The sequence below is a fragment of the Megalops cyprinoides genome, chromosome 13, assembly GCF_013368585.1.
Source record: "Megalops cyprinoides isolate fMegCyp1 chromosome 13, fMegCyp1.pri, whole genome shotgun sequence".
Classification (NCBI taxonomy): Eukaryota; Metazoa; Chordata; class Actinopteri; order Elopiformes; family Megalopidae; genus Megalops; species Megalops cyprinoides.
In genome coordinates, this window is record NC_050595.1 from 3,309,047 (window position 1) to 3,331,500 (window position 22,454).

Sequence of the window (22,454 nt, forward strand, 5' to 3'; positions counted from 1 at the left end):
TTAATATGAAGAAGAACATGCGTCTGTACACGCTAAAATTATAGCGGCCGAAGCCATTCATTTCCTTTATTATTTACTCATTAATTATCATTATTATTTACTTTAATGACGTATTTTAATTCTTTGCTTATTAATCTGCTTTTCAGACATACGTAATTTCTCTACAGAGTCAGTGGCGAGGCCCCCAGGGGCCCCCAGGGCCCCCTGGCACCGCCCGGGCTCTCCCTCTCTCTCCCCCTGGAGACCATCACAAAATCCTGGGCGCCGACCTGTCGTTGGAGATGGTTTTGCGGAGCCGCACCCCCCTGCGGATGGACACCAGCATGTCCTCGCCCTGCGGGGCCTGGGGGTCGGAGGCGGGGCCGGGGCCGGGCGGGGGGTCGTCAGGCAGGGAGGGGAAGGGGAACTGGCCCTCGCCCAGGGCGTGTGCACTGGCCACCAGCTCGCCGATCTTCTCCACCAGGCTGTGGCGGTTTGCGGCGAGCAGCGGGTCCTCCTCGGCGGCGGCGGCGGCGGGCTGCTGGGCGTACACGCTCATCTCCAGCCCCCCCGCTGAGCCCCACGCCGTGTTGGGGAGGCTCAGCCGCTTGGGCGAGGCCTTGACGTAATCCAGCGCATTGGGCGAGGTGTCGTCGGCGTAGAAGACGCACTCCTCGCTGCCCACCCGGGCGGGCGGCCCCGTGTAGCCCGGCGAGTCGGGCACCGTGGGCGTCTTCACGGGCACGATGGGCGGGCGGATGGGGATGGGGCCCACGTTGGACAGGGTGCGCCGCACGCCGGGCTTGGTGGAGGGCGTCCGGCGGATGGTGGCCGTTCCGGGGGTGCCTGAGCCCCCCCCTCCCCCGCCACCGCCCCCCCCGGCCCCGCTGGGGGGTCCACCCTGGGCCCCCACCCCGCTGGGCAGGCCCGCGGTGCTGGCAGGCCGCTTGGTCTGGATCATGCGCCGGTAGTTCTGGGCAATGTTGCTGTGGCGGGGGATGGTGGAGGACTTGTCGAAATCCGCCTGCACCTCTCCCTCTGCATCCCCGTTCACAGAGTAGCAGTCATAATCAGACACTGAGAGACGGGGAGAGAGAGAGAGAGAGGGAGAGGGAGAGGGAGAGAGAGAGAGAGAGGGAAAAGAGGGAGAGAGAGGGAAAAGAGGGAGAGAGAGAGAGAGAGAGAGAGAGAGAGAGAGAGAGAGAGAGAGAGAGAGAGAGAGAGAGAGAGAGAGAGAGAGGGAGAGAGAGGGAGAGAGGGAAAACAGGGAGAAAAAGAGAGAAAGGGGGCAGAGAGAGGGTGGGGGGAGACAGGGGGAGGGGGGGAAAGAGGGGAAACGGGGGGGGAGTTTAGCTCGTGAGGAGGTGTCAGTGGTGGTTGTATATGCTGCTGCCACTGAACTACATAAACAGGTCAGAAAATGTGCAGAATAATACGTGTGGAACAGGAGTTACTCAGAGCATGGGGAATGTGATTGGTCAGTCAGATCATGTGGGATTGGTCAGTCCGAGGATGTGGAATGTGATTGGTTAGCGTGTGCGTTGGGTGATTGGTCAGTCAGAGCGTGGGGAATGTGATCGATCAGTCAGAAGATGTGGAATGTGATTGGTCAGCGTGTGTGCAGGGTGATTGGTCAGTAGGAGCATGAGGAATGTGATTGGTCAGTCAGAGCATGTGCAATGTGATTGGTCAGTGTATGTGCAGGGTGATTGGTCAGTTGCCGCAGGGGCGTGCTGAGTCACCTTGTGAGGGGATGGTGTCCTCGGAGCAGGAGGGGGTGGTGGTCTGGGTGCTGTACCCGCTGGAGTACTGCAGCGAGTCCCTGCTGCTCTTCTGCTGCTCCATACTGAGCCCGCGGGTCAGAACCATGGCCAGATCACTGGCAGCAGGAGACACCTCCTCACCGTGCTGATATACACACACACACACAGAGGCAGATACACACACACACGCACGCACACACAGAGGCAGATACACACACACACACGCACACAGAGGCAGATACACACACACACACACGCACACAGAGGCAGATACACACACACACGCACGCACACACAGAGGCAGATACACACACACGCACGCACACAGAGGCAGATACACACACATGCATACACACACGCACACACGCACAAACACACACAGATACACACACAGAGGCAGATACACACACACACGCACGCACACACACAGAGGCAGATACACACACACATGCACACACACACACACACACACACACACACAGAGGCAGATACACACACATGCATATACACACACACACACACGCACAGACAGGCAGATACATACACACACACACACACGCGCACACAAACACACACAGATACACACACACACACAGGGGGAGAGTGTAGGGAGAGGTTAGTACAGGCTAGGTTTCTATTAACCATATACATTTTCCACATAAATGCAATGGAAATCATTTTTAATCAAATTTGCATGAAAGTGCATACAGCATACAATACTTCAGCCACATGTGTCAGTGATGCTGGAGATCAATCATTAACAGCTGCCTGTGGATGAACCAAACCGACCTCTCCGATGTTAAAGTCTGATGTTAAAAAACTATAAAAATTCCACAGCTGATTCACACTTATTAATTTGGCTCTTTTCAAGAACAAGTTACAAAGCAGAAGGGCAAATAAAAAGGGTACATAAACAGCAGCACACACAGGAAATGACAGACAGCTTCTGAATGTCTGAATACATCAGACAGCACTACAATAACCCGCAACAAAACTGCAATTTAAACATCACTCCTTGACAATAATGACATTTGGGTTGTAAATCATTTTTGCTGCTAATTGCACTCACTCATATGTCTCACTGTGTGTATATCAGCATGTCTCACTGTGTCCCCAGAGGGCTGTGGCATATGCTAATTTTTTGTCCAAACCCATTACCAGCACTTAATTGGTACAATTAGTTGAGTAGTTATGCACATTTACACTGATGCCTTTCCCAGAATGCACTGCAGTTTGGAACACTGAAAAACTCTGATTGCCTTCGATGGCACATCTACCATAGAGTCTACAGACGCAAATGTATTATTTCATCAAAACATGTCAGGGAGAAGTGAGTCAGTGCAAGGGCAGATGGGGACATTCAGGGCAGTGGCTGCAGATAAACACACACACACACACACACACACACACACACACAGCAGCCCTGGTTTACGGGCCGAAAGCCTGCCACATCAACACATGGCAGCTGAGATCAAATAGGATCGGCTCTTCAGCGCTCCTTATTTTGTACTTTTGTACAAATCTTTTTACAGAAGAGGCTCTATGCAGCCATTTTTATTTTGCGTTGTTATATTTTTACAGCATCTCTAATTGGTGTCGTTTATATTTATTGTGTTGGAATTACATGACATTATCGTCATTGAGCAAATTCTCTTATACAGCTGAGGTTTTACTGAGGCAATTGTGGGTTAAGTACCTTGCGCAAGGGTACCAAATTTTCATTTGTGTCCAAGTATTTATTCCTTTAATTATACCTCAACAACAGGGGATCAGCCAAATAAAACCCTTTGATAATGACGGATAGATAACCGCTATGGTTTGTGTTTTTGGCAGCTGCATGTTTCTAATGATGATCAGAATGCAGGTCCTGTGTAAGCGTGCAGCGTCAGTGTTATCAGGGAGTAATAGCTGCTGGAAAGGGCAGCTGGGCGTGGCCGTTACCTTGGCAGCAATGGTGGCAGGGGTCATCCTGGGCCTCGGCTGGGAGTCCTCCACATGTATCCCAGCATACCCCTGGGCGACAGCGGAGGCCTCGGGCTCTCTGAGTCTCTCCAGCGGCTCCTTTCTGCGCTGCAGCGTGCTGACCAATGGCTGCTCGTAGGCACCTGGTTTGGACCAATCCTGAAGAGGTGGGCGGGTTTTATTGAGACAACAGATAAGACTGCGCCCTATCGCAGCGGAGGGAGGACTCGTCTACAGTCCCGCAGTTTGAGCAGTTTGAGTGCCTTTTCGAGTCACGCCAGTTGGGCTCCGTAAGCAATGCTTTTCTCTTTGTTTATAAAGCAGCGTTTGCTCAGGTTTGGGTACCATGTGTCGGCTAAATTTCGAATGGGTTCGATCAAACCAGTGCCACCAGCGGCCTGCTCCTTTTAGCAGATCTGAGAGAGATCTGAAACAGGTCGAGAGCAGCAGCAACAGAACAGGAGTACAAGTTAAGGAGCAAAGTAATGAAGTTATGAGTGAGTTAGGCAGGAGATGGGCCAAATGAAATAACACACACATTAAAAAAAGCATTAATCAAAGATAAAGAGGTCGCAAATGAAACAAAAATAAAATAAAATAAATGAGAAAAAAACAACAAACTGCAAAGCAAAATGTGCTGATGGAAACAAACCTTCCAGCAAGGAACCTTTGATGTGGGAGAGGAAGTGTTGGATCCGGGGGAGCGGTTATAGGGTGGGGACGCAGGAAGTATGACAGAGAAAGGCCTGCTGGAGCCAGTGTGAGAGAGAGCAGGGCGGAAGGTGGCGAAGGAGGGGCCAAACTGCGGAACGGAGAGACAAGATCGTCAGCGTGGCCTGCCCCACTGCGGCACGGCGACGCCCCTCCCCCAATACCCCCCCCAGAGGACACTGTGAGCGACAGGCAGAGGTCAGAAGTCAGAGGTCAGAGGTCAGAAGGGCAGGTAGGCAGCGCAGGTGAGAGCCGTCCTGTTCACCTGCACTGAGACCGAGCCCTGCTTCTCACCTGAGACTTCTCTGCCCTTCTCAAGACTCATTGTAGCCAATGAGGAGGCTCGTCTCTGTAAGGGCCCTTATTGGTCCGTTAGCACTCAGTACATCTCTGTGTTAAGACCTGCTCTACATGCCTGGGAAGACTGTGTATACTCGCCCTTTGTGAGAAACACCAGACATTTTCAAGGACTCCTAATGTCATTCTAAAAAAACTACCTTTAAAATATTTTTAAAAATTAATACATCAGTTATGACAATTAAGTACTTGCAGTTAACATATGTATCCGATTTGAGCTTGAAGCCTGGAAAAAGGGAATAATTGTTTGACATTTAGATTAAATTGCTTGGATACCAAGAATACACCCTTTCTTTGGTCTGTGAGTATTTGTGTTTGTGTGTGTGTATGTTTGTGCGTGTGTATGTTTGTGTGTGTGTGTGTGTGTGTGTGTGTGTGTGTGTGTGTGTGTGTGCGCGTGTGTGTTTGTGCGTGTGTGTGAGGGAGCACTAACCGTAGTGGGAGAGCTGCACTCACTGACCGACTGACAGGTCTCTGATGCCTCTGAGGAAGCAGAGCTCGATGACTTCTACAGGAGAGAGAGAGAGGGAGAGAGGGAGAGAGGGAGAGGGACACGGAGAGGGAGAGAGGGAGAGAGAGAGAGAGAGAGAGAGGGAAAGAGGGAGAGGGAGAGGGAGAGAGGGAGAGGGAGACAGAGAGAGAGAGAGAGAGGGAGAGTTGGGGGGAGGAAGAGGAAGAAAGGGAGAGAGAGAGAAGGGAGAAAGGGATAGAGGGAGATGAAGAAAAAAGAGAAAAGTGGAGAAGGACAGATGGACAGAGAGCAGGGGCAGATGGAGATAGGAGAAAGATTGTGATGTCGATGGGAAGAAAGATGGGAGAGAGAGCACAAAAGAGATTTCAGGAGAAAAGAAGAAAAAAACAGGTAGAGAAGGACAAATTAGAGGATCAGAGCTCACTCAAACGCTCACAGAAACTTTCAATGCTGCTCCTTGTTAATAAAAGGTTCATATTTACACAGGTGTGACAAACACACACTCTCGCAGTCCAAACTCTGCATAAACACACAAACACACACACCTGCACACTTCTGTCTGAAAACAAGTACTACACAAATCTCTATCAAAACACCATCCATAATATACGACCAGGTTCATGACCAACCAATCAGCTAAAAAGTACAGCTAAGCTGGAGGGATCTGTAAGAATGTGCAAGACCAGCTGGTTCCTGCTCTCTCAGCGTGTACCCGTGCAGAGGGGGGTTTGAGGGAGGTTTCAGAGGCGGGGCATACCTGGCTAGTGATGTCAGAGGGCATGGGGGAGGGGGGCTTGGAGTAGACGTTGGCGTCCTGCGATATGAAGCCCGAGTCGTGGGAGGAGACGCTGCTGAGGCGCTGGGCGCCCCCTGGTGGCGGCTGGGCCAGGCTGCGGTAGCGATAGGACGAACTGGGTGAGTGAGTCTGAGAGCCGGACGAGCGAGACGCACTACTGTGGGCGCTGTTTACACTGCTGCAGGGGGGGCGGGGGGAGGGGGGGAGAGGGTGTGGGGGGGGTGTGGGGGGTGACGAAAGGATACAGAGAAGGGGGGGGGGGGGGTGAGCAGGCAGAGGAGAGAGGGCGGAGGGCAGGTGAAGGATGAGTGGGGCGGGGGAGGGAGGGGGGTAAAGGTGTGCAGAGGCACGGGTGAGATACGGGCAGCAGCGGTGATGAGTTTCGGGTTGGGGTTTTTCGGGTGGATGGGCGGGTGGGTGACGATGGATGAAATTTTGTGAAACAGAAGAGAGGTGATGAGGATGGACGTCGCAGAAGAAAGGGACGGAGAAAAAGAGAAAAAAGGAGGAGGAAAGTGACGACAGTGCAGAACCAGAGAGGAGAGGAAAGAGAGAACGAGAGAAGGAGAGAGGAGGAAGAAAGCGAGGGAGTGATTTGGAATAAAAAGAGTGAGAAGGAAAGGAAAGAGAAAAACAGGGCAAAACAAGAGGAAGAGAACAGAGATGACACAGAAGAGACACCAGTGGAGGTGGGGGGGTGGGGAGGGGTGAGTCATGCAGGAAGTAGGGTCAGACAGATAAGGGGTCAGAGGTCAGAGGTGAGGGAGGGGAGCACATGGAAGAGACCAGTTGAAAGAGAAGGTGAGACACACACAGGCACACATAATAACTCCAGATCACTGCAATGAATGGCTACAAAACCAGCTGGTGACATCATCAGACCTGCAGGCACAACAGACCAATCAAAGGCCTTGCTTGTGCAAGTACAGCAGCAGCAGGAAACTTGAGGTCAGTTCGGCCCCCATCTGCTCGAGCAGCAGGGCTCCAAACCCAAAAAAGATTTGTCAGTTCTGTTCCCACACGGGCCCCTGCTGCTGTGTCCTTGGGGAAGGAACTGCCTCACTAAGCACCCAGACGCATAAATGAATAACGCGTAAAAACTGCAAGAGTGTCTGCTGGACAAATGTAATGAAAGTTTCATGTCCCAAACTTCAAACATGTAGGATAATCTGTCAACTCCGCAAACCACACGTCAAAAATACTTTCCTCATAAAAGAATAGCTCTGATCACAAGAAAGTGATTCATTTGAAATTTCTCATTACAGGAAATGAGTCTCACTGTCTTTTTTTCCCTCTCTTCTGAAGAAACTTCCTCTTAATGTAAGGATAGAGACTTCATATTGTAAAAATAGGAACCATATTGAGGTTCTTCTTAAGGATATGAGACCACAAGTTGTACATTCTTATTTCAAAGTAGTCTTAAATAAGAAAACAAGGAGCTCTTTTTCAGGGAAGAAACTTAACCTCCCCTGATGCAGGTCTTGCTACTCTCTCATGTGAACATACAGCAGGCGTGCCACGCCTCTTTCCTGCAGGTTATCAGCGCTGTGCCACTCATTGCAGAGGAGCTGAACCCAGTGAGAATGATTTCCACTGCTGTGGGCTTGCAGGCTTCGGCTCTTCCACCGCAGTGTGATGTGTTAGACCAGTGGGCAGACAGAGGCGGACAGGCACACAGACGAGCCAACTGACAGACACACATGCAGACTGCATGCACAGAGGTTTAGGCTATTTTATAAACATGATAGATGACCCCCCCCCCCCACACACACACACACACACTTGTTAGAAAAACTACTTTTCTATTATAGCATTGAACATCGAAAAGCACATGTAGATCGGTAAGTATTAAGAAAGTTATATCAGAAGAATATTGATAAGAAAAAGGTAAATATCACTCTTCACTTTGACAGCCACTCACACGCCCACTCACCCATTCACCCACAAATGTACTCATTCACTCACCCACTCAATTCCCTCAATCACTCATTCAATCACTCACCCACTCATTCACTTACTACAACTCTCTCACTCACCCACCCACCCACTCAATTCACTCACTCACTCATCCACTCACTTCACACAATCGCTCATATACTCACTCCGTCTTCTCCTCACTCAGCCACCCATTCAGTCACCCACTCATTCAGTCAGTCACTCACTCACTCACTCACCTGCACATGCTGCTTTTCCTGGAGCCAGAGCTGCTTGGAGAGGAGGGCGGGGTCTGGTAGGTCCAGCTGTAATCCGAGCCCTTTAGATCCTTGATCACCTGAAATGTTGCAACCAATCAGAGAGCACCCAGCATAAGCCACAGCTCTCAATCACAGCCAATCAGAGAATGCTCGACATCAACCAGAGCTGTCAGTCACAGCCAATCCTGCGCTGAGGAATGATTACTCTGGACAATTTCAGGAGACTAACTACAGCCAAGAATGTCAACATCTGTTATTGATTTGAAAATCTGTCAAATACTTTCACACAATTTGTCAAACTGGATTTGAAATCAACACAAAATTTTAAATAAAAAATAACAGATAAGCTGAATGTCTTAAGGAGATCTGGGGTTTCTGGTTTAGTCTGCCACAGAACTCTGCATTTATGATGCCTCTGGTGTCCAGGCCAGTGTGTGGTGGGGTACCTGTTCACTGGCAGGGGGCAGTTTGTGGGGGTCAGTGGTCAGGACTGTGAGGTCATCAATAATGGCCTGAAGATGGGTGATCTCCCCCAGCATGGCAATCTCTCCATTCTGACGAAAAGACACAAAGAGAGAGCCATGATCACCGTAGCAACCTCACAGCAACCTCCACCCCCCCCCCCCCCCCCCCCCCCTTCCCTCCCGGTGTATTCTTTTTACTCGCCTCGCCCCTCTCATTGTCTGTCCCTTCCACCTTCAGCACCATCCTCCTGAGAACCTCATTCTTCTTCCTTCTGTCTCCATCCTGAACCCCCCCCCACGCTTCCCTCTTACAACTGTCTCCACCCTCTAACCCCTCCCCTTTCCGACTGACCCCACCGTCTAGCCCCTCCCCCTCCTGCCTGGCTCCTCCCTTGCCCGCTGGCTCCGCCCCTCCCCCTCCTTTCTCACCACCACGGGCTGCAGGAAGCTGATGAAGGTGCAGAAACGGCCCCTCTCCTCCACCAGCGCCCTGCGCACCGCCTGCTTCTCCGTCTCCTCCATCAGCAGGTACATGTCGTTCACATCCTGCATGGCGCTGTCCAGTTGGGGCTGCAGATCCCCCCTGCCTGCGGGGGGGGGGGGGAGCGGGACAGGAAGGGGGGACGGGGGGGCGGGGGGCGGGGGGCGGGGGGCGGGGAGCAGGGGGTGCAGGGGGACGAGGAGGGCATCGGCCGGGCCAACCACAGGTGGCCCGGGGACAGAGACAGACGTGTGAGAAGCGAGGATGGAGATTTGTGAGGAGGACAGAAACGGCACAAGGAAACACGAGCGAGAGAGAGAGAGAAAGGAGAGGAGAGAACAAAAAAAAGAGAGAGAGGTGATTAAAACCTGGCGGTGAGCCTGGACCTGGAGGGACTCCCCCACCTCCCCCAACGTCCACCGACCAAGCGCCAACACACACAGATGAAAAAACAACAACATCTAAATGGTACTGAAACGCCCAAAACGCAGAATGTGAATGAGATGCTGGGAGGGTGTGGACAGGGTGAGACATGCTGTTCGCTGTGACTCTACAACCCCGGACAGGAGCGCGAGAATCCCGTCTGCCCTCGCCAGCGAGAGCCATGCAGGAAACAGGAAACAGGAAGCAGAGCTACACAGGGGCATGATGAACGCAGGGCTATGAGAGATGACACAGAGGGAGAAGGATGCTGCAAGCACTCAGTCAGTCACACAGGTGATCAGGTGTGTGCAAAACAGTCAAGAACCCTCACACAAAGTCACATCCCAGTCACACAGTCTACAGTACATTCTTCTCTTCAGGTTAATTGGAAGTAAATTCATAATTGGACCCACTTAATAATCTTTGTATGACACCTACGCTGCAAACGTGTTAGTATTTTGTGATCTCCTCATGGGTTAAATTTTAAATGTAAAGGTTTTAGTGCGCGAAACTGATAACATTCAGCTGAGGAGACGTGACCTAAATCTCTATGTGCAGAGTATTTGTTGACATGATGCTCAGCTCAGATGGAGGGCGCAGGCGGTTATGGGTAATTTAATAATGAGTCCAGATGTGTTCCGTGCTGAGTGTGAGTGCATGATGGGAAGCTAGCACTGTACTAGCTTAACGCATCACCGATGTGTGGCCACACGCGCACACACACACACACACACACACACACACACACACACACACACACACACACACACACACACAGATAGGACTGTGGGGAATGTTTTTTCTGTGAAAGGGCTCCGATTTTCCCCCAGAGTGAAGTAGATGTGCTGTTTCCATTCACAGCCCGTGTTTAGAATGTCTGGCCGCAGTGACTCCGGTGAGCATGGTGTCTGAAACAGCTACTGATAGCACAGTCTGCAATAATGAGGTAATATCATGCACACACACGTACATGTAAACACACACACACACACACACACACACACACACACACACACACAGCTGATACCCACAAACACACAGACACACGCACAGCAGTGTGGGGTAAGAGTTAGTGTCCACCCCTCATGTTATGGCTCTGTTGTCCTCACACACAGATGCGCACACACACACACACACACACACACACACACACACACACACATCACTGTCACTCTCCCACATGAGAGAAGGAGGGTCCGATGACAGGGGGGACCCACGACCAGGCCGGGAAGACGGGAAAACAAAAAGGAGAAAAAGAAAACAGACAAACAGCCAATGGCCAAGCAGACAGGGAGAGAGGGAGGTGTGCCATACTTACCCAGGAGCTCTACAGGGATGGAGTGGGCCAGAGAGTCAGAGAGTGTGTGTGAGAGGGAGAGGGAGAGAGAGAGAGAGAGAGCGAGGGGGAGAGAGAGAGAGAGAGAGAGCGAGGGGGAGGGGGAGAGAGAGGGAGAGGGAGAGGGAGAGAGAGAGAGGGGGAGAGAGAGGGAGAGGGAGAGGGAGAGAGAGAGAGAGAGAGAGAGAGAGAGGGAGAGGGAGAGGGAGAGAGAGAGAGAGGGAGAGAGAGAGGGAGGGGGGGAGAGAGGGGGAGAGAGAGAGAGAGAGGGAGGGAGAAAGGGGGAGAGAGAAAGGAGAGAGAGAGCGAAAGGGGGAGAGAGAAAGAAAAGGAGAGAGAAAGAGAGAGAGGGGAGAGATAAAGGAGAAGGAGGGGTTTTTTTTTGGGGGGGGGGGGGGGGCACAGGGGTGAGAGAGAGCAGAGACAGAAGCTCAATGTTAAAGTTATAGCGAGAAAGCTGCTCACAGCTCAGCTCTTTTAGCCAAAAGTGCTTCAAGACTGTTAGTGCAAATAAAAAAATAAAACAGCCAAAACCAAACCAAACCAAACCATGAGGCCGCTCAGATTCCATCCCACAAAAAAAAAAAATCCTAGGAATGTGGAGCGATTTGGTTTCTGAACGTGAGTGTGAGTGTAGAGAGGGAGTGGCCGTTTTGGCAACTCTCAGAGTAATGGCTGTATATGGAGTTTAGGAGGGATATAGGGCAGGAGATGTGAGAGCCGGATGCAGTGAAAGAGGATGACATCCACTGATCTCATCCACTGATCTCATCCACTCTCACATCTCTGAGCTCGCTCCTGTAAGGTACGCCCCCACACCTGATTCCTGGGGCTGGCTTCACATTATGTGAAAGTTATTCCTGTGAGTGCATTTTAACTTCATTACTGTGGTCATTGTCATGTGTGACTCCTGTGTCCTGTGGAGACCCCTGCCAGGGTCCAAAAACCAAGACAGCTTTCTTTGATGCAGGATTATTTTGTTATTTCTTACTTTTATAAATGCTAAATTTTCTTGAGTAAAATTAGGATTAATATACATTCACAGTATAGAAAAAAAACAGACGAGAAATAAAGGATGACCTCTCTGCTACTGACACTAGAGTGTCAACATACATCTCGTGTATCTAGTTCTGATTGGAGGAAGAGGGGAGGGAATTCTGTCCGAGGAGGCGGAGCTTGGCGCTTGACTGAAACCTCTTTTGAAAGGAAGCAACATATTCCATTTCCCTCTGCTATGGTGCGGTGCAGCAGAATTCAAAGATGCAAAAGAAACCACTTTCACTTTCAAGGTGGATATGTGAACACGTCCGGTCTTAGCAGCAAAAGACAGAAAGCAAACACAGTTTGACTCAGAGGAACCTCTAAAGGGTAGTTTACTGGGGGAATTTACTGGAAGTCTTTTTTACCACTGCCCTTCACATATTCTACTTTATTGAATTCAATAAAAAAGGCCACTAGCAGTTTTGAGGATGAAGGCTTGACATTTGGGTCACAGATGGAGAGAAGCCCATTTGGTTTCAGTTGTAAAACATCGCTCTACAGAAAAATTCTGCTGCTCTTTCAGCTCTCAATGAAATATTGATTACCCTACTACTGCATTCCTCCAATAAATCTCCGGCTTCTTGCACCACTGTTAGAGAAAATGTCAGGATGACAAACTATGGCATTGCAACGATGCGTGCCAACCCTCGCAGTTCACCACATGGCCACCAGAGGGAGGTGTTGCACAGCGGAGCCTCTGTCCTCCGTCACAGTGACGTAAATCCCCCCGATTCCTCCTGGCCTGTTGCCGCTCTGACTCCCAGCATGCCTGTTCTACAGCTGACAGCATGCCTTCTCAGAGGAACCAGCACTGACAGGACAAAACCACCACAAGCAGACCTCAAGAGGTGTAGCCCAGTCCAGGTTAATGCCTAAGACCCGATAAGGTACGCTCAGGTTGATGGCACATTCAGAGAGAAAAATGACATACTGATGAGTTGGCACAAAGACATGCACTTCAGAAGGGATTTAGGAGCTTGGTGCTGGAGCCTGGCTGCCAATTTCAGAAAGGGAGATTTATTTACCACAAACTAACTGCCCATTTCAGAAAGGGAGAGATATTTACTGAAAACTAGTGTCCCATTTCAGAAAGAAAGAGACATGTATCACAACCTAGCTGCCAGTTTCGGAGTGGGAGAGATACTACATCTTGGCTGCCTATTTTATTTACTGCATACCATCCTCCTTTTTACAGAACAGAGTGAGACTTTTTTTGAAAATAACAGCAAGCAACTGTGTCAAAAGAAGACTAGACTAGTCTGGTGGATGTGACGTTATTCTTCTGAATAAACCAATCAGCATGACATCTTCTGGACAGGTTCTGGGCAATAATCGGCACTGAGTTCCGCTTTGACACGGAGGAGGGAGCTGAGAGGGTTGCATATTAAGAAGACTGACCTTCAACGCTTGCGGAAGAGTTTCCCAGCACACGTAGATCATGTTAGCGCTGGGATCTCTCCGCTAGAAAACCGACCTTGACATTTTCAGCTTGATTTCTCTCAAGGTTTTTTTCGAGCTAGCATTCTGCTCCTGAACACACCACAGTACACACTGCTGAGAGGAAAATCCGCTAACCATCTTGTTTTTTTTCCAGTACTGCACTGTTAGCCTACGTTTTTTTTTTTTTTTTTCTTTTTTAAAGAAAGCCACACAGCTCAAATTTACAGCTGGGACAGTTTATCCAGAGCCAGATCTCGGTTACCAATCCACTCCTGAAAACAGGCCGAGGGAGAGAGCTGAGTTGACTGACAGTAATCCTGCAGGGCTTAACCTGCAGCCGCACAGTCCGATAGCGTATCGCGCTCTGAGCCTGCGCTTTCCCAGCCAGCACAGATAGTTTAGCGGCGTTCCTGCATGCCAGCCTGGCCGATCTGTCAGAGCGCGTCAAAGAGACCGCGGCCGGCGGGTGGGGGTGGGGGTGGGGGGGGGTGGTGCAGAGCCTACCTTTCTTGGCTTTCTTCTGGAGCTTCAGGGTGTCGGAGGACTTCTTCTTGATCTCGTGTCGGGACCGCTTGTATTCTGGTGGAGAGAGGGGAGGGGGGGTTAAACGTGGGGGGTGGTGGAAAATGCGTTCTGAGCGGGTTTGGGGTGTCGTCACTTACCTTTGGCGTGGTCCTTGTCCAGCTGGTTGGCGGTTTTCTTCCAGTCCTCGATTCGGTCCTGGAGAGGGTTGACTAAGCTCTCCATCAGAGCGCTGGGGACCAGCGAGAAAGGGAGAGAGAGAGAGAGACAGAGAGAGAGAGGGAAAGACAGGGAAAGAGAAAGAGGGAGAGAGAGATGATGAAAGAGAGAGAGAGGGAGGGAGAGACACAGAAAATGTATTGGTGAGGAAAAAAGAACCTGCATATATTTTAACCTCATGCATCAACCTGAGATTCCAATATAACTCCACAGAGGCCAATGAGCATGTAGATCATTCCTGAAGAAGGTGAAGAGTTAAGAGTGTACACACACACACACACACGGACGCACGGACGCACGCACGCACGCACGCACAGGCTCTATGACCTGTGGCAGGGTAAAACGGAAAAGGGCCCGGCTCTTGTGTAATGACTGCAGTAGTGAGTGCGGTGCATGATGGTCCGACGGATCCCTGCGCCTCCCTGCACTTCCGCCCGCTGCAGACAGGGGGCGAGGGGGGAGAGGAGTGTGAATGGCGTGACTGTGAGAGGATTAACACGGAAGAGTGGGATTAGGGGCTGAATACAGGAGCGCAGATTACATCAGGAACACTGCAGTGCCATTACATCACACTCTCGGGACGGAGCCCCCCCCCCAACCAGCTGGTCCTTGGCTGCCCAAAATAACCCCCCCCCATCCCTCATCCAGCCGGTCGTAGGGTGCCATGAATCCCCCCCCCCCCTCCCCAAATCTCTGTGTCCTCCCCCTTCTCCTCCTCCTCCATTTCCAGGAAGCTGTCCTCACCCTCTGTGACTGTGTCTCTGTGCAGGAGTCCCTGTATCCCAGTGTCTGACAGAGCAGGGTCAAAGCTGATTCTCAAAGGCCTGTTTATCCTGTGAGAAAACAGTGGGTGCCTCCACTAAGCATGACTTGTTTGCTGAAGTGGTTTGTGAACGGAAAGCAGACCACTTCCAATGAATGTGAAAATCATTTATGAAATGTACTTCTTGTACCTTGAGATTTGTTGATTACAGTTAATGTCGTTCTAACTTTGATGACTACAGTTTAGCACAATCTAGTGACTTCCTGATGAAACGCGTGTAACAATAAGCAAAGCTGTTGTGGCACATTCCCCTGGGTGACGCTCTTCTTGCATAAACAAACACACACACACACACCCACACACACACGCACACGCACACGCACAAGTTCATATATGTACACACACACACGGGCATGACACAGAACAGTTTTGGTAGCTACACTTTTCTGAAATCTAATTAATATCACCTGTGGCCTCATACCTGTGTCTTTAAACATCCCTGCCTGGCCCCAAAGATCAACATGCCATCGGTCCCAGGTCTAATGCGAGACAGAGTAGCATGAGGCTCAGGGCCTAAGGGTCATTGGTTCAAATCCTAAATTCTGATTTCTGTGAATTCTGATTGTGTGCTTACCAAGCACATAGCGTAACGTTGAAGGACCTGTAAAAAGGTGTCTGTACACTGTATGCCACTCTCAGCATGAGAGAGGGCTGTAATGGCTAAAGGGAGTCAGCGCAGTGAAGATGCCCTTGTCTTTAGCTGTGTCATGAGCGCAGTCAGGAGTGAGTTTCCGGAAGCCTGCGGAACACAGGGCCCCTGTGTCATATTCCGTTCCTGTGATCCTCTCTCCCACTGTCCCTCTGTCATCACGAGACTCACTCCCGTCTCCACGGTAACACGAGACCCTCCCCGCGTCTGGGAGATTCTAAACGTGTGGCTTATCCCTAATTACATCACGCTGTAATGTAAACGTAGAACGCTGTGCTCCCCTGACAGCCCAGTGGAGAGGCAGAGAGGCGAAGGCCTTCCCCTCACACACTTTGGGCAAGAATGTAAACACTCCAGGAGGAACTTCTGACCACCGCCTGTCACTGAGTAGTGTCATTAGCGAGGGGCTGGTTCTTTTTTTTCCCCCCAAACTTTCCGAATAAAAAAGCCATTGAAATGAAATCATTACTTACTTGAGGTTTACAACTTTGTCTTTTGTGAGTCGGTGGTTTGGTTCATTAAACTATCCAGGGGAATTGCCTGCAGATGTCGGGGACTGAGGGTGTGGGGGGGTGGGGGGTATGTTTTTACCCTTCTTTGCCGCTAACACGGCTTCAGCGAATAGCAGCGCTCCATCGATCGTGGTTCTCGGTTCCACAAACACATCGGGCAGCCTGCTATTTCAGCAACACGAGATGGATGTTAAACAGCGAGGGATCAGCTTACTTGAGAAAAGCCTGATGGAAACTGTGACCTGTAGCCCAGCAGTGTGGTCAGAACGGTTTGCCAAACTGAGAGGAACTCTCACCGCTTAAAATGCCCTGTGGAAATGATGGGATACTGATCTGTATTCCAACTGGATAGACCACGGTCTCACTGTCTCCACATTCTGATAGCCACAAGAAAACAGTAATATCCATCCCCATGCCAAAAACATGAACAGATACACAGATACACACACACACACACACACACACACACACACACACGCACACACACACACACACAAACTGGTATTTTGTTCATGTGCACCAGGTATAACAGCATCAGTACAACAATATGCATGGGGGTGTGGCTGCCTATCCAGCACTGATACAGATCTGTGACCTCTGCAGTATGTGACAGTGAGGTGGGTGACCGTTCTTCAGGCACAGGGCAGCCCGCAGGGAGGCAGGAAGAGGAAGTGGGCGGGGCTTACTTGGTGAAGTGGCGCAGTTTGGCCTCGATGCTGCGGTGTCGCATACACATGCGGGTCAGCGCCGATCCGATGTCCCGGGTGGCACCTGGAGAGACAGGGAAAGTGAGGGGAAAACGTCAAGCAAACGTCTGGAGAATGTCGAGGAAAAAGCAGAAAGACAACAATCACAACATCGCAGTGATGTGGAGTGAGAAAAGACAGAGCTCTAGATGTCTTCTCCTCAGATCTCTCTTTTTCTCTCTCTCTCTCTCTCTTTTTCTCTCCCTCTCTCTTTCCCTCTCTCCCTCTCTCCCTCTCTCTCTCTCTCTCTCTCTCTCTCTCTCTCTCGCCTCCACCACCATCAAAGCCCTGAACTCATGGAAATATTTACACTTCAGCAACACCAGCAGTTTGGATTTAACATACACAATCCAGCTTGCACTCTAAATAAAGACTCTGCATAGTGGCTTTTTATAGCCAGTGGGCTCCTCGTAACTTGTAACTCTGATAAATATAGAAGCTAGTCTTAGTACGGGGTGGCGGCGAGGTAGATCAGGCCCCTTGTAATTGAACTGAGACGCCTCTCTCTAAACTCTGAGTGTGTGAGAGAGAGAGAGAGAGAGAGAGAGAGATATGGTCAGATGTCTAAGTAAGCGCCACTGTCTGTGAGGGGCTATACCAAGACTGTCCAGCAGGGGGCAACAGCAAGTATCTTCACACTGACTCCAGTTCAATCTCCTTCCACTCTGTTGGGCAATAATTACAGACCGGGACCGAGGCCTAATGCCCCAGCGTGGCCTAACACTTCAGGGGCCAAGCCCAGATTTCCCTGCCTCTCAGAGGTGAGATCCCCAGGGATTTGCTCTGGCCTGTAAACCTGGCTTTCCACATGTTAATCTAAGCCTCTCCCCCCACCCCCATTAAAGTAGACCCCCCACTCCCTCCCTGGGTGCCTGCTTCTGAAGTGTGACAGACAGCTTCTGGGTGGGGGATGGGGGAGAATTCTCTGGAGATCTGGTCAATCACATCCTGGAAGGTGGGGGGGCAGGATGGGTGGGGAGGGGGTGTGACAGGGATTATCCAAACCGGCCCTGATTACAGACCACAGACACACTCCCTCGCACAAGCTTCTCCTGGACATTCAGATAATGATATATAAACGCCACGGCAACAGTATCCATGACACACACGCTGACCCGTGACTCAGCTCAGCCACAGAGGGCCTCCACGCTGAGGCCCAGTCAGCCTCCGGACCGCATTGTGACCGCCGCTCCCCGCCTGAGGCTGACGGCGTGTGTCACCGCAAGCAACCCGCAGTCCCGCCCACGGCCTGTCACTCACTCACTCAAATCCCAGGCCAACCAATCAGAGTGCACAAGTCCAGTGTCACTGTGTGACATGATTTGAAGGAATATTGAATATATTCCTTCAAATCATGTCACATTTTGAATCCAGATAGACCTGTCCGAGATCCAGGAGTGTTCTAGCACAGTCCCACACACACTCAGCCTAGCAGCCTGCTGTTAACCTCCGACTCCACGTATCCAGACACGTGTCTCATCAAAGCGAAGCTGTATGATTTCCACTCTGTTCTGATGCGGTTCATTTTGACTTTAAAATGTTGACCCCTGACTGCATTCCTAAACTGGAGCTAAAGGACTTGCCTGGATGCTCCAGACTCCGGGGACAGTGACCATAAGAGGCTTACAGAGACACAGTGACAGAGTGAGGAATGTTCCATTCTGTCTCAGCTCCAACACAGTCCTGTGTTTAAGTCCACTCAACCCTGAATTAACTGCGCACACACACACGCACGCACGCACGCACACCCACACACACCCACACACACACCCACACCCACACAGACACAGACACAGACACACACACACAGACACACACACACAGACACGCACACACACACTCAAACTCACACTCACACTCACACTCACACTCACACACTCACACACTCACACACTCACACACTCACACACAGAAGATCCGCATTAACATTAACACTCACACTGTGCTCCATTCACAATTAACATACAACTTCCCCTGCCTCCCCTCACCCCAGAAACCATTCATTAATTCAGTCCGGGTTATAACCCCTTCCACACACACGCACATGCACGCACATGCACTCACACACACACACACACACACACACACACACACACACACACACACATATGCGTGCACACGCGCACACACACACACACACACACACACACACACAGAATGAGAATGAGAGAGACATCTAGACTTGATTTCAGTAAGTTTCAAAGCGCGAGCATGCTAGTGGAAGATACTTATCCACATCACACTAGCAAATATCCTGTCAGACACCCTCGCCTGTGCGTTTGAGGAGCTAAAGTGGGTATTTGAACAGAGACGCGTTGGCGCTGGGGAGAGCGGATCCGCGGGACCGTTTTCAATCGCTCCGTGTCTCTCTCTCTCTCCCCCCACAGATTTACTGCGGGGTCTCAACGGCCTGCCAATCCTGCGGAGAAGCAGCAGAATCCCAATGCGCCCTGCTCGCCGGAGCTGCGCCTTAGCGCCGGCGTTGGCATTCTGAGCACACGCAGGGCCCCGCGCCAACTCCGCCAGCACATGCAAAAACACCCCGCGCTCTGAAAGGATTCACAGAGGTGGAGGAAGAAAGAGAGAGGGATTAGACGAGTCCGGTAGAGAGAGAGAGAGAGAAAGAGAGAGGTAGAAACACACAGGAGGGAAGGGGGTGTTATTTTTCAGAGAGCTGAGATGCTGTCATGGCATTAAAGCGCCTAAAAATGCAGAAGGAGACCCCAAAAACTGGCACCTCCTCCTGACGGGGGCTGACAGGGGTCGCATGAAGCGCCCGCTTTCACCAGAAAAACAACGACACGAACCAAACTCTCACATCTGGGCAACGAATTAGGAGGAGCAGGTTCCCCCGAAACGCTCCACTGCACATGTGCGGAGGCGGGGCGGGGCCCTCGCACAACCTCCCCCCCGGCTCGCTCGTAAAAACGGGCCGGAAAAGGAGAAGCGCCCGCTGCGCTATTAAAACATGAAAGGCTGCCGCATTTCTGACAGCAATGCAGGAGCCGGGCGGAGGGCGCTGCTGACGCCGCATGCGGTGCAAACGCATGTGCGACGGGTTTAACGACGCTTAACCATGCATGCATGACACTACACTACATTATCATCATTTAGCAGACACTCTTATCCAGAGCAACTTACACAGGCTACAATTTTTACATGTTATCCATTTGTACAGCTGGATATTTACTGAGGCAATTCTGGGTTGCGTACCTTGCAAAAGGGTACAGCAGCATTGCCCCGGCAGGGAACTGAGCCAGCGTTTTAGTTACGAGCCCTGCTCCTTACCGCTGTGCTACACTGCCGTATGCGTCTCTTTTAATCGAGTTTTTCTGAAGGTCCAGCTGTAGGATGCTCCACTTGAGTCTGTAATTTCCTATGGTAAGGCCCTTATCCGGAGGAGGACTTTCTGCACAATGTCACAACTGTAAGTCTTGTAAATACTGTAATCCACTTATACAGCAGGGCATTTAAGCTTGTTTGAGTAATTTGGGAAAGGTTCCGTGCTCAAGGTCAGAAGGGCAGAGACCCATCTGGGGGTTTGAACCCGTATCCCTCAGGTTTTTATAACCGTTAAACCCAAGCTGCTCTACTCTAGCCTGCCCCAATGAGGGTGATCACAACTACAACAAATATTAGAATAAAAATATTTAAATACATAAATATGCAAATTGCTCAAGGCCAGCTGAACAATGCTGTTCACTGCACAGCATACATGACCCAAAGCAACCGATTAACTGTAACTAGCACTGGGCTCACTTTCAGTCATTGTCTTACACAACATTCCAACGATTAAACTACACTTGACCAATCAACACGAACCGGATTGAAAAAAAAAAAAAGAAAGAGGACAAGGTCGTGTTGGAGAGAGCACAATGGAAAGAAAATGACTGACATGCACTGAATAATAAAAACGCTCTCTGGTGTGACCGTGAGCGAATGACAGATTGTTATCGTTACGGTTTCCAGAATCCTTATCATTTTCGGGGTAACCGGGCCATCTGCATTCCTCACGGTCCGTCCGCCTGGCACTCGAACCCGGTTTTACACTGAAGCTTCTGGGTCAGCTTCTGCTTAAACAGTTAAACAGTTGAAGACGGCAGGCCTCGGGGAAAATTCATTAAGCCCTGCTGTTTGCCCTCCCTGCCGTCTGTTAGCCCTGCAAATTTCCCATAATGCACCGGGAGCTGGCACATACGCGGCTGTATTGATTTTTCTCATGACATTTAGTCAGTGGGACCATCCCAGGGAAGCACCTCTTTTTATTGGCCGAACGACAGAGAGAGATGGAATAAGAGAGAGAGAGAGAGAGAAAGAGAGAGAAAGAGAGAAAGAGAGAGAGGAGGTAATGGAGAGAGGAGGAAATGGAGACTGACACACAGCAATGGAGTGATCAGTCATCTTCTGTCTGCATTTACAGCCCCTCCATCACGCTACTGTCTGTAATGAAACCGTCAAAGCTCTGCAGCCAATCCCGTTCAGAACCCACACAAGCATCAGACACACTCCTGTTCCGACCCCACACAGACCGCTGATAAACCTACTCCTATCCTAAACCAACACAAACCTCAGATATGCTCCTGTCCTGAGCCCAGGCTGACCACAGACACAGACCACTGATAAAACTACTCCTATCCTAAACCAACACAAACCACAGATACATCCCATTTTGACCCCACACTGACCACAGACAGGACCTGTGCTGTGTTTTGCATTCAAACTCCTGGGAGATTAGCAAGTCCTCTCTTCTTCTCCCTTTCCCCCCCCCTCCAGTTAGAAGGAACACACACACACACACACACGCACACATGCACACGCACGCACGCACGCACGCACGCACACGCACGCACGCGCACACACACACGTGCACACACACACACACTTTGAGGAGCAGAGCCGGCCATGGGGCCTGTGTGGGGGTCAGCAGCCTCCGGGAGGGAACAGGATGTGAGGCAGACTCTGCTCTCTCACTTTATCGGAGGGAAAAGCTGTGCATCATCAGAGCCTCACGTCTCCATGGCGATAAAACATCAGAACGCGTTTAATCTGCCTGGGGACCAATCAGGAAGGGCTGCTCGAAAACACACACACACACACACACACACACACACACACACACACATTCTCTCCCGCTTTTACACTCTCACGTTCACACGCACACACACGTACTCTCACGTTTTCACACACTCTTACACGCACATAAACACACACATGCACAGATACACACTAACAAACACAGGCAGACAGACAGACGCACACAGGAAGTTTAAGCTCTGAGACGTGCCACCACTGCTGTCCCCAACCCCTCTGGTACGCTCAGTCCCTTCTTTTCATCTTTTCTTAGTTGCTTGGTTCCTCTGCTTTTGATGATAGGCAGTTAACCGCTGCCTCGAGCTGCCGTTTCCATGACATCAGGACATGCATTTCCTGGAGATAAGGGCTGGATTCAGAGGATAAATAAATAAATCCGAACCAGCCAGCCACCCTCGGCCCGGCAGAACGCTGTGACAGAGGGAGTGTGAGAGAGGGACACGGCGGCACATCGAGGGAAAAGCACAAGCTG

The 22,454-nt window shown here is 50.7% G+C and overlaps 1 protein-coding gene across 4 annotated transcripts in view; it reads right to left on the reverse strand.

Moving 5' to 3' along the window:
• Nucleotides 1–232: 232 nt before the first annotated feature.
• The window catches only part of LOC118787740 (protein MTSS 2-like), a 70,415-nt gene continuing 48,193 nt past the window's right edge, over nucleotides 233–22,454 (reverse strand). The window contains exons 4-15 of one of the 4 annotated variants that reach the window (XM_036543375.1): nucleotides 16,832–16,916; nucleotides 14,083–14,174; nucleotides 13,925–13,999; nucleotides 10,922–10,930; nucleotides 9,129–9,286; nucleotides 8,682–8,789; nucleotides 8,215–8,312; nucleotides 6,002–6,134; nucleotides 5,206–5,280; nucleotides 3,684–3,863; nucleotides 1,722–1,887; nucleotides 233–1,056 (exon numbers count right to left, since the gene is read on the reverse strand). In XM_036543375.1, the coding sequence (XP_036399268.1) occupies nucleotides 248–1,056; nucleotides 1,722–1,887; nucleotides 3,684–3,863; nucleotides 5,206–5,280; nucleotides 6,002–6,134; nucleotides 8,215–8,312; nucleotides 8,682–8,789; nucleotides 9,129–9,286; nucleotides 10,922–10,930; nucleotides 13,925–13,999; nucleotides 14,083–14,174; nucleotides 16,832–16,916 (1,988 nt within the window). In that variant the 3' untranslated portion in view covers nucleotides 233–247. Of the gene's footprint in view, nucleotides 1,057–1,721; nucleotides 1,888–3,683; nucleotides 3,864–5,205; nucleotides 5,281–6,001; nucleotides 6,219–8,214; nucleotides 8,313–8,681; nucleotides 8,790–9,128; nucleotides 9,287–10,921; nucleotides 10,931–13,924; nucleotides 14,000–14,082; nucleotides 14,175–16,831; nucleotides 16,917–22,454 lie in introns of all 4 variants that reach the window. The other 3 variants (XM_036543373.1, XM_036543376.1, XM_036543374.1) reach the window with 3 other exon arrangements.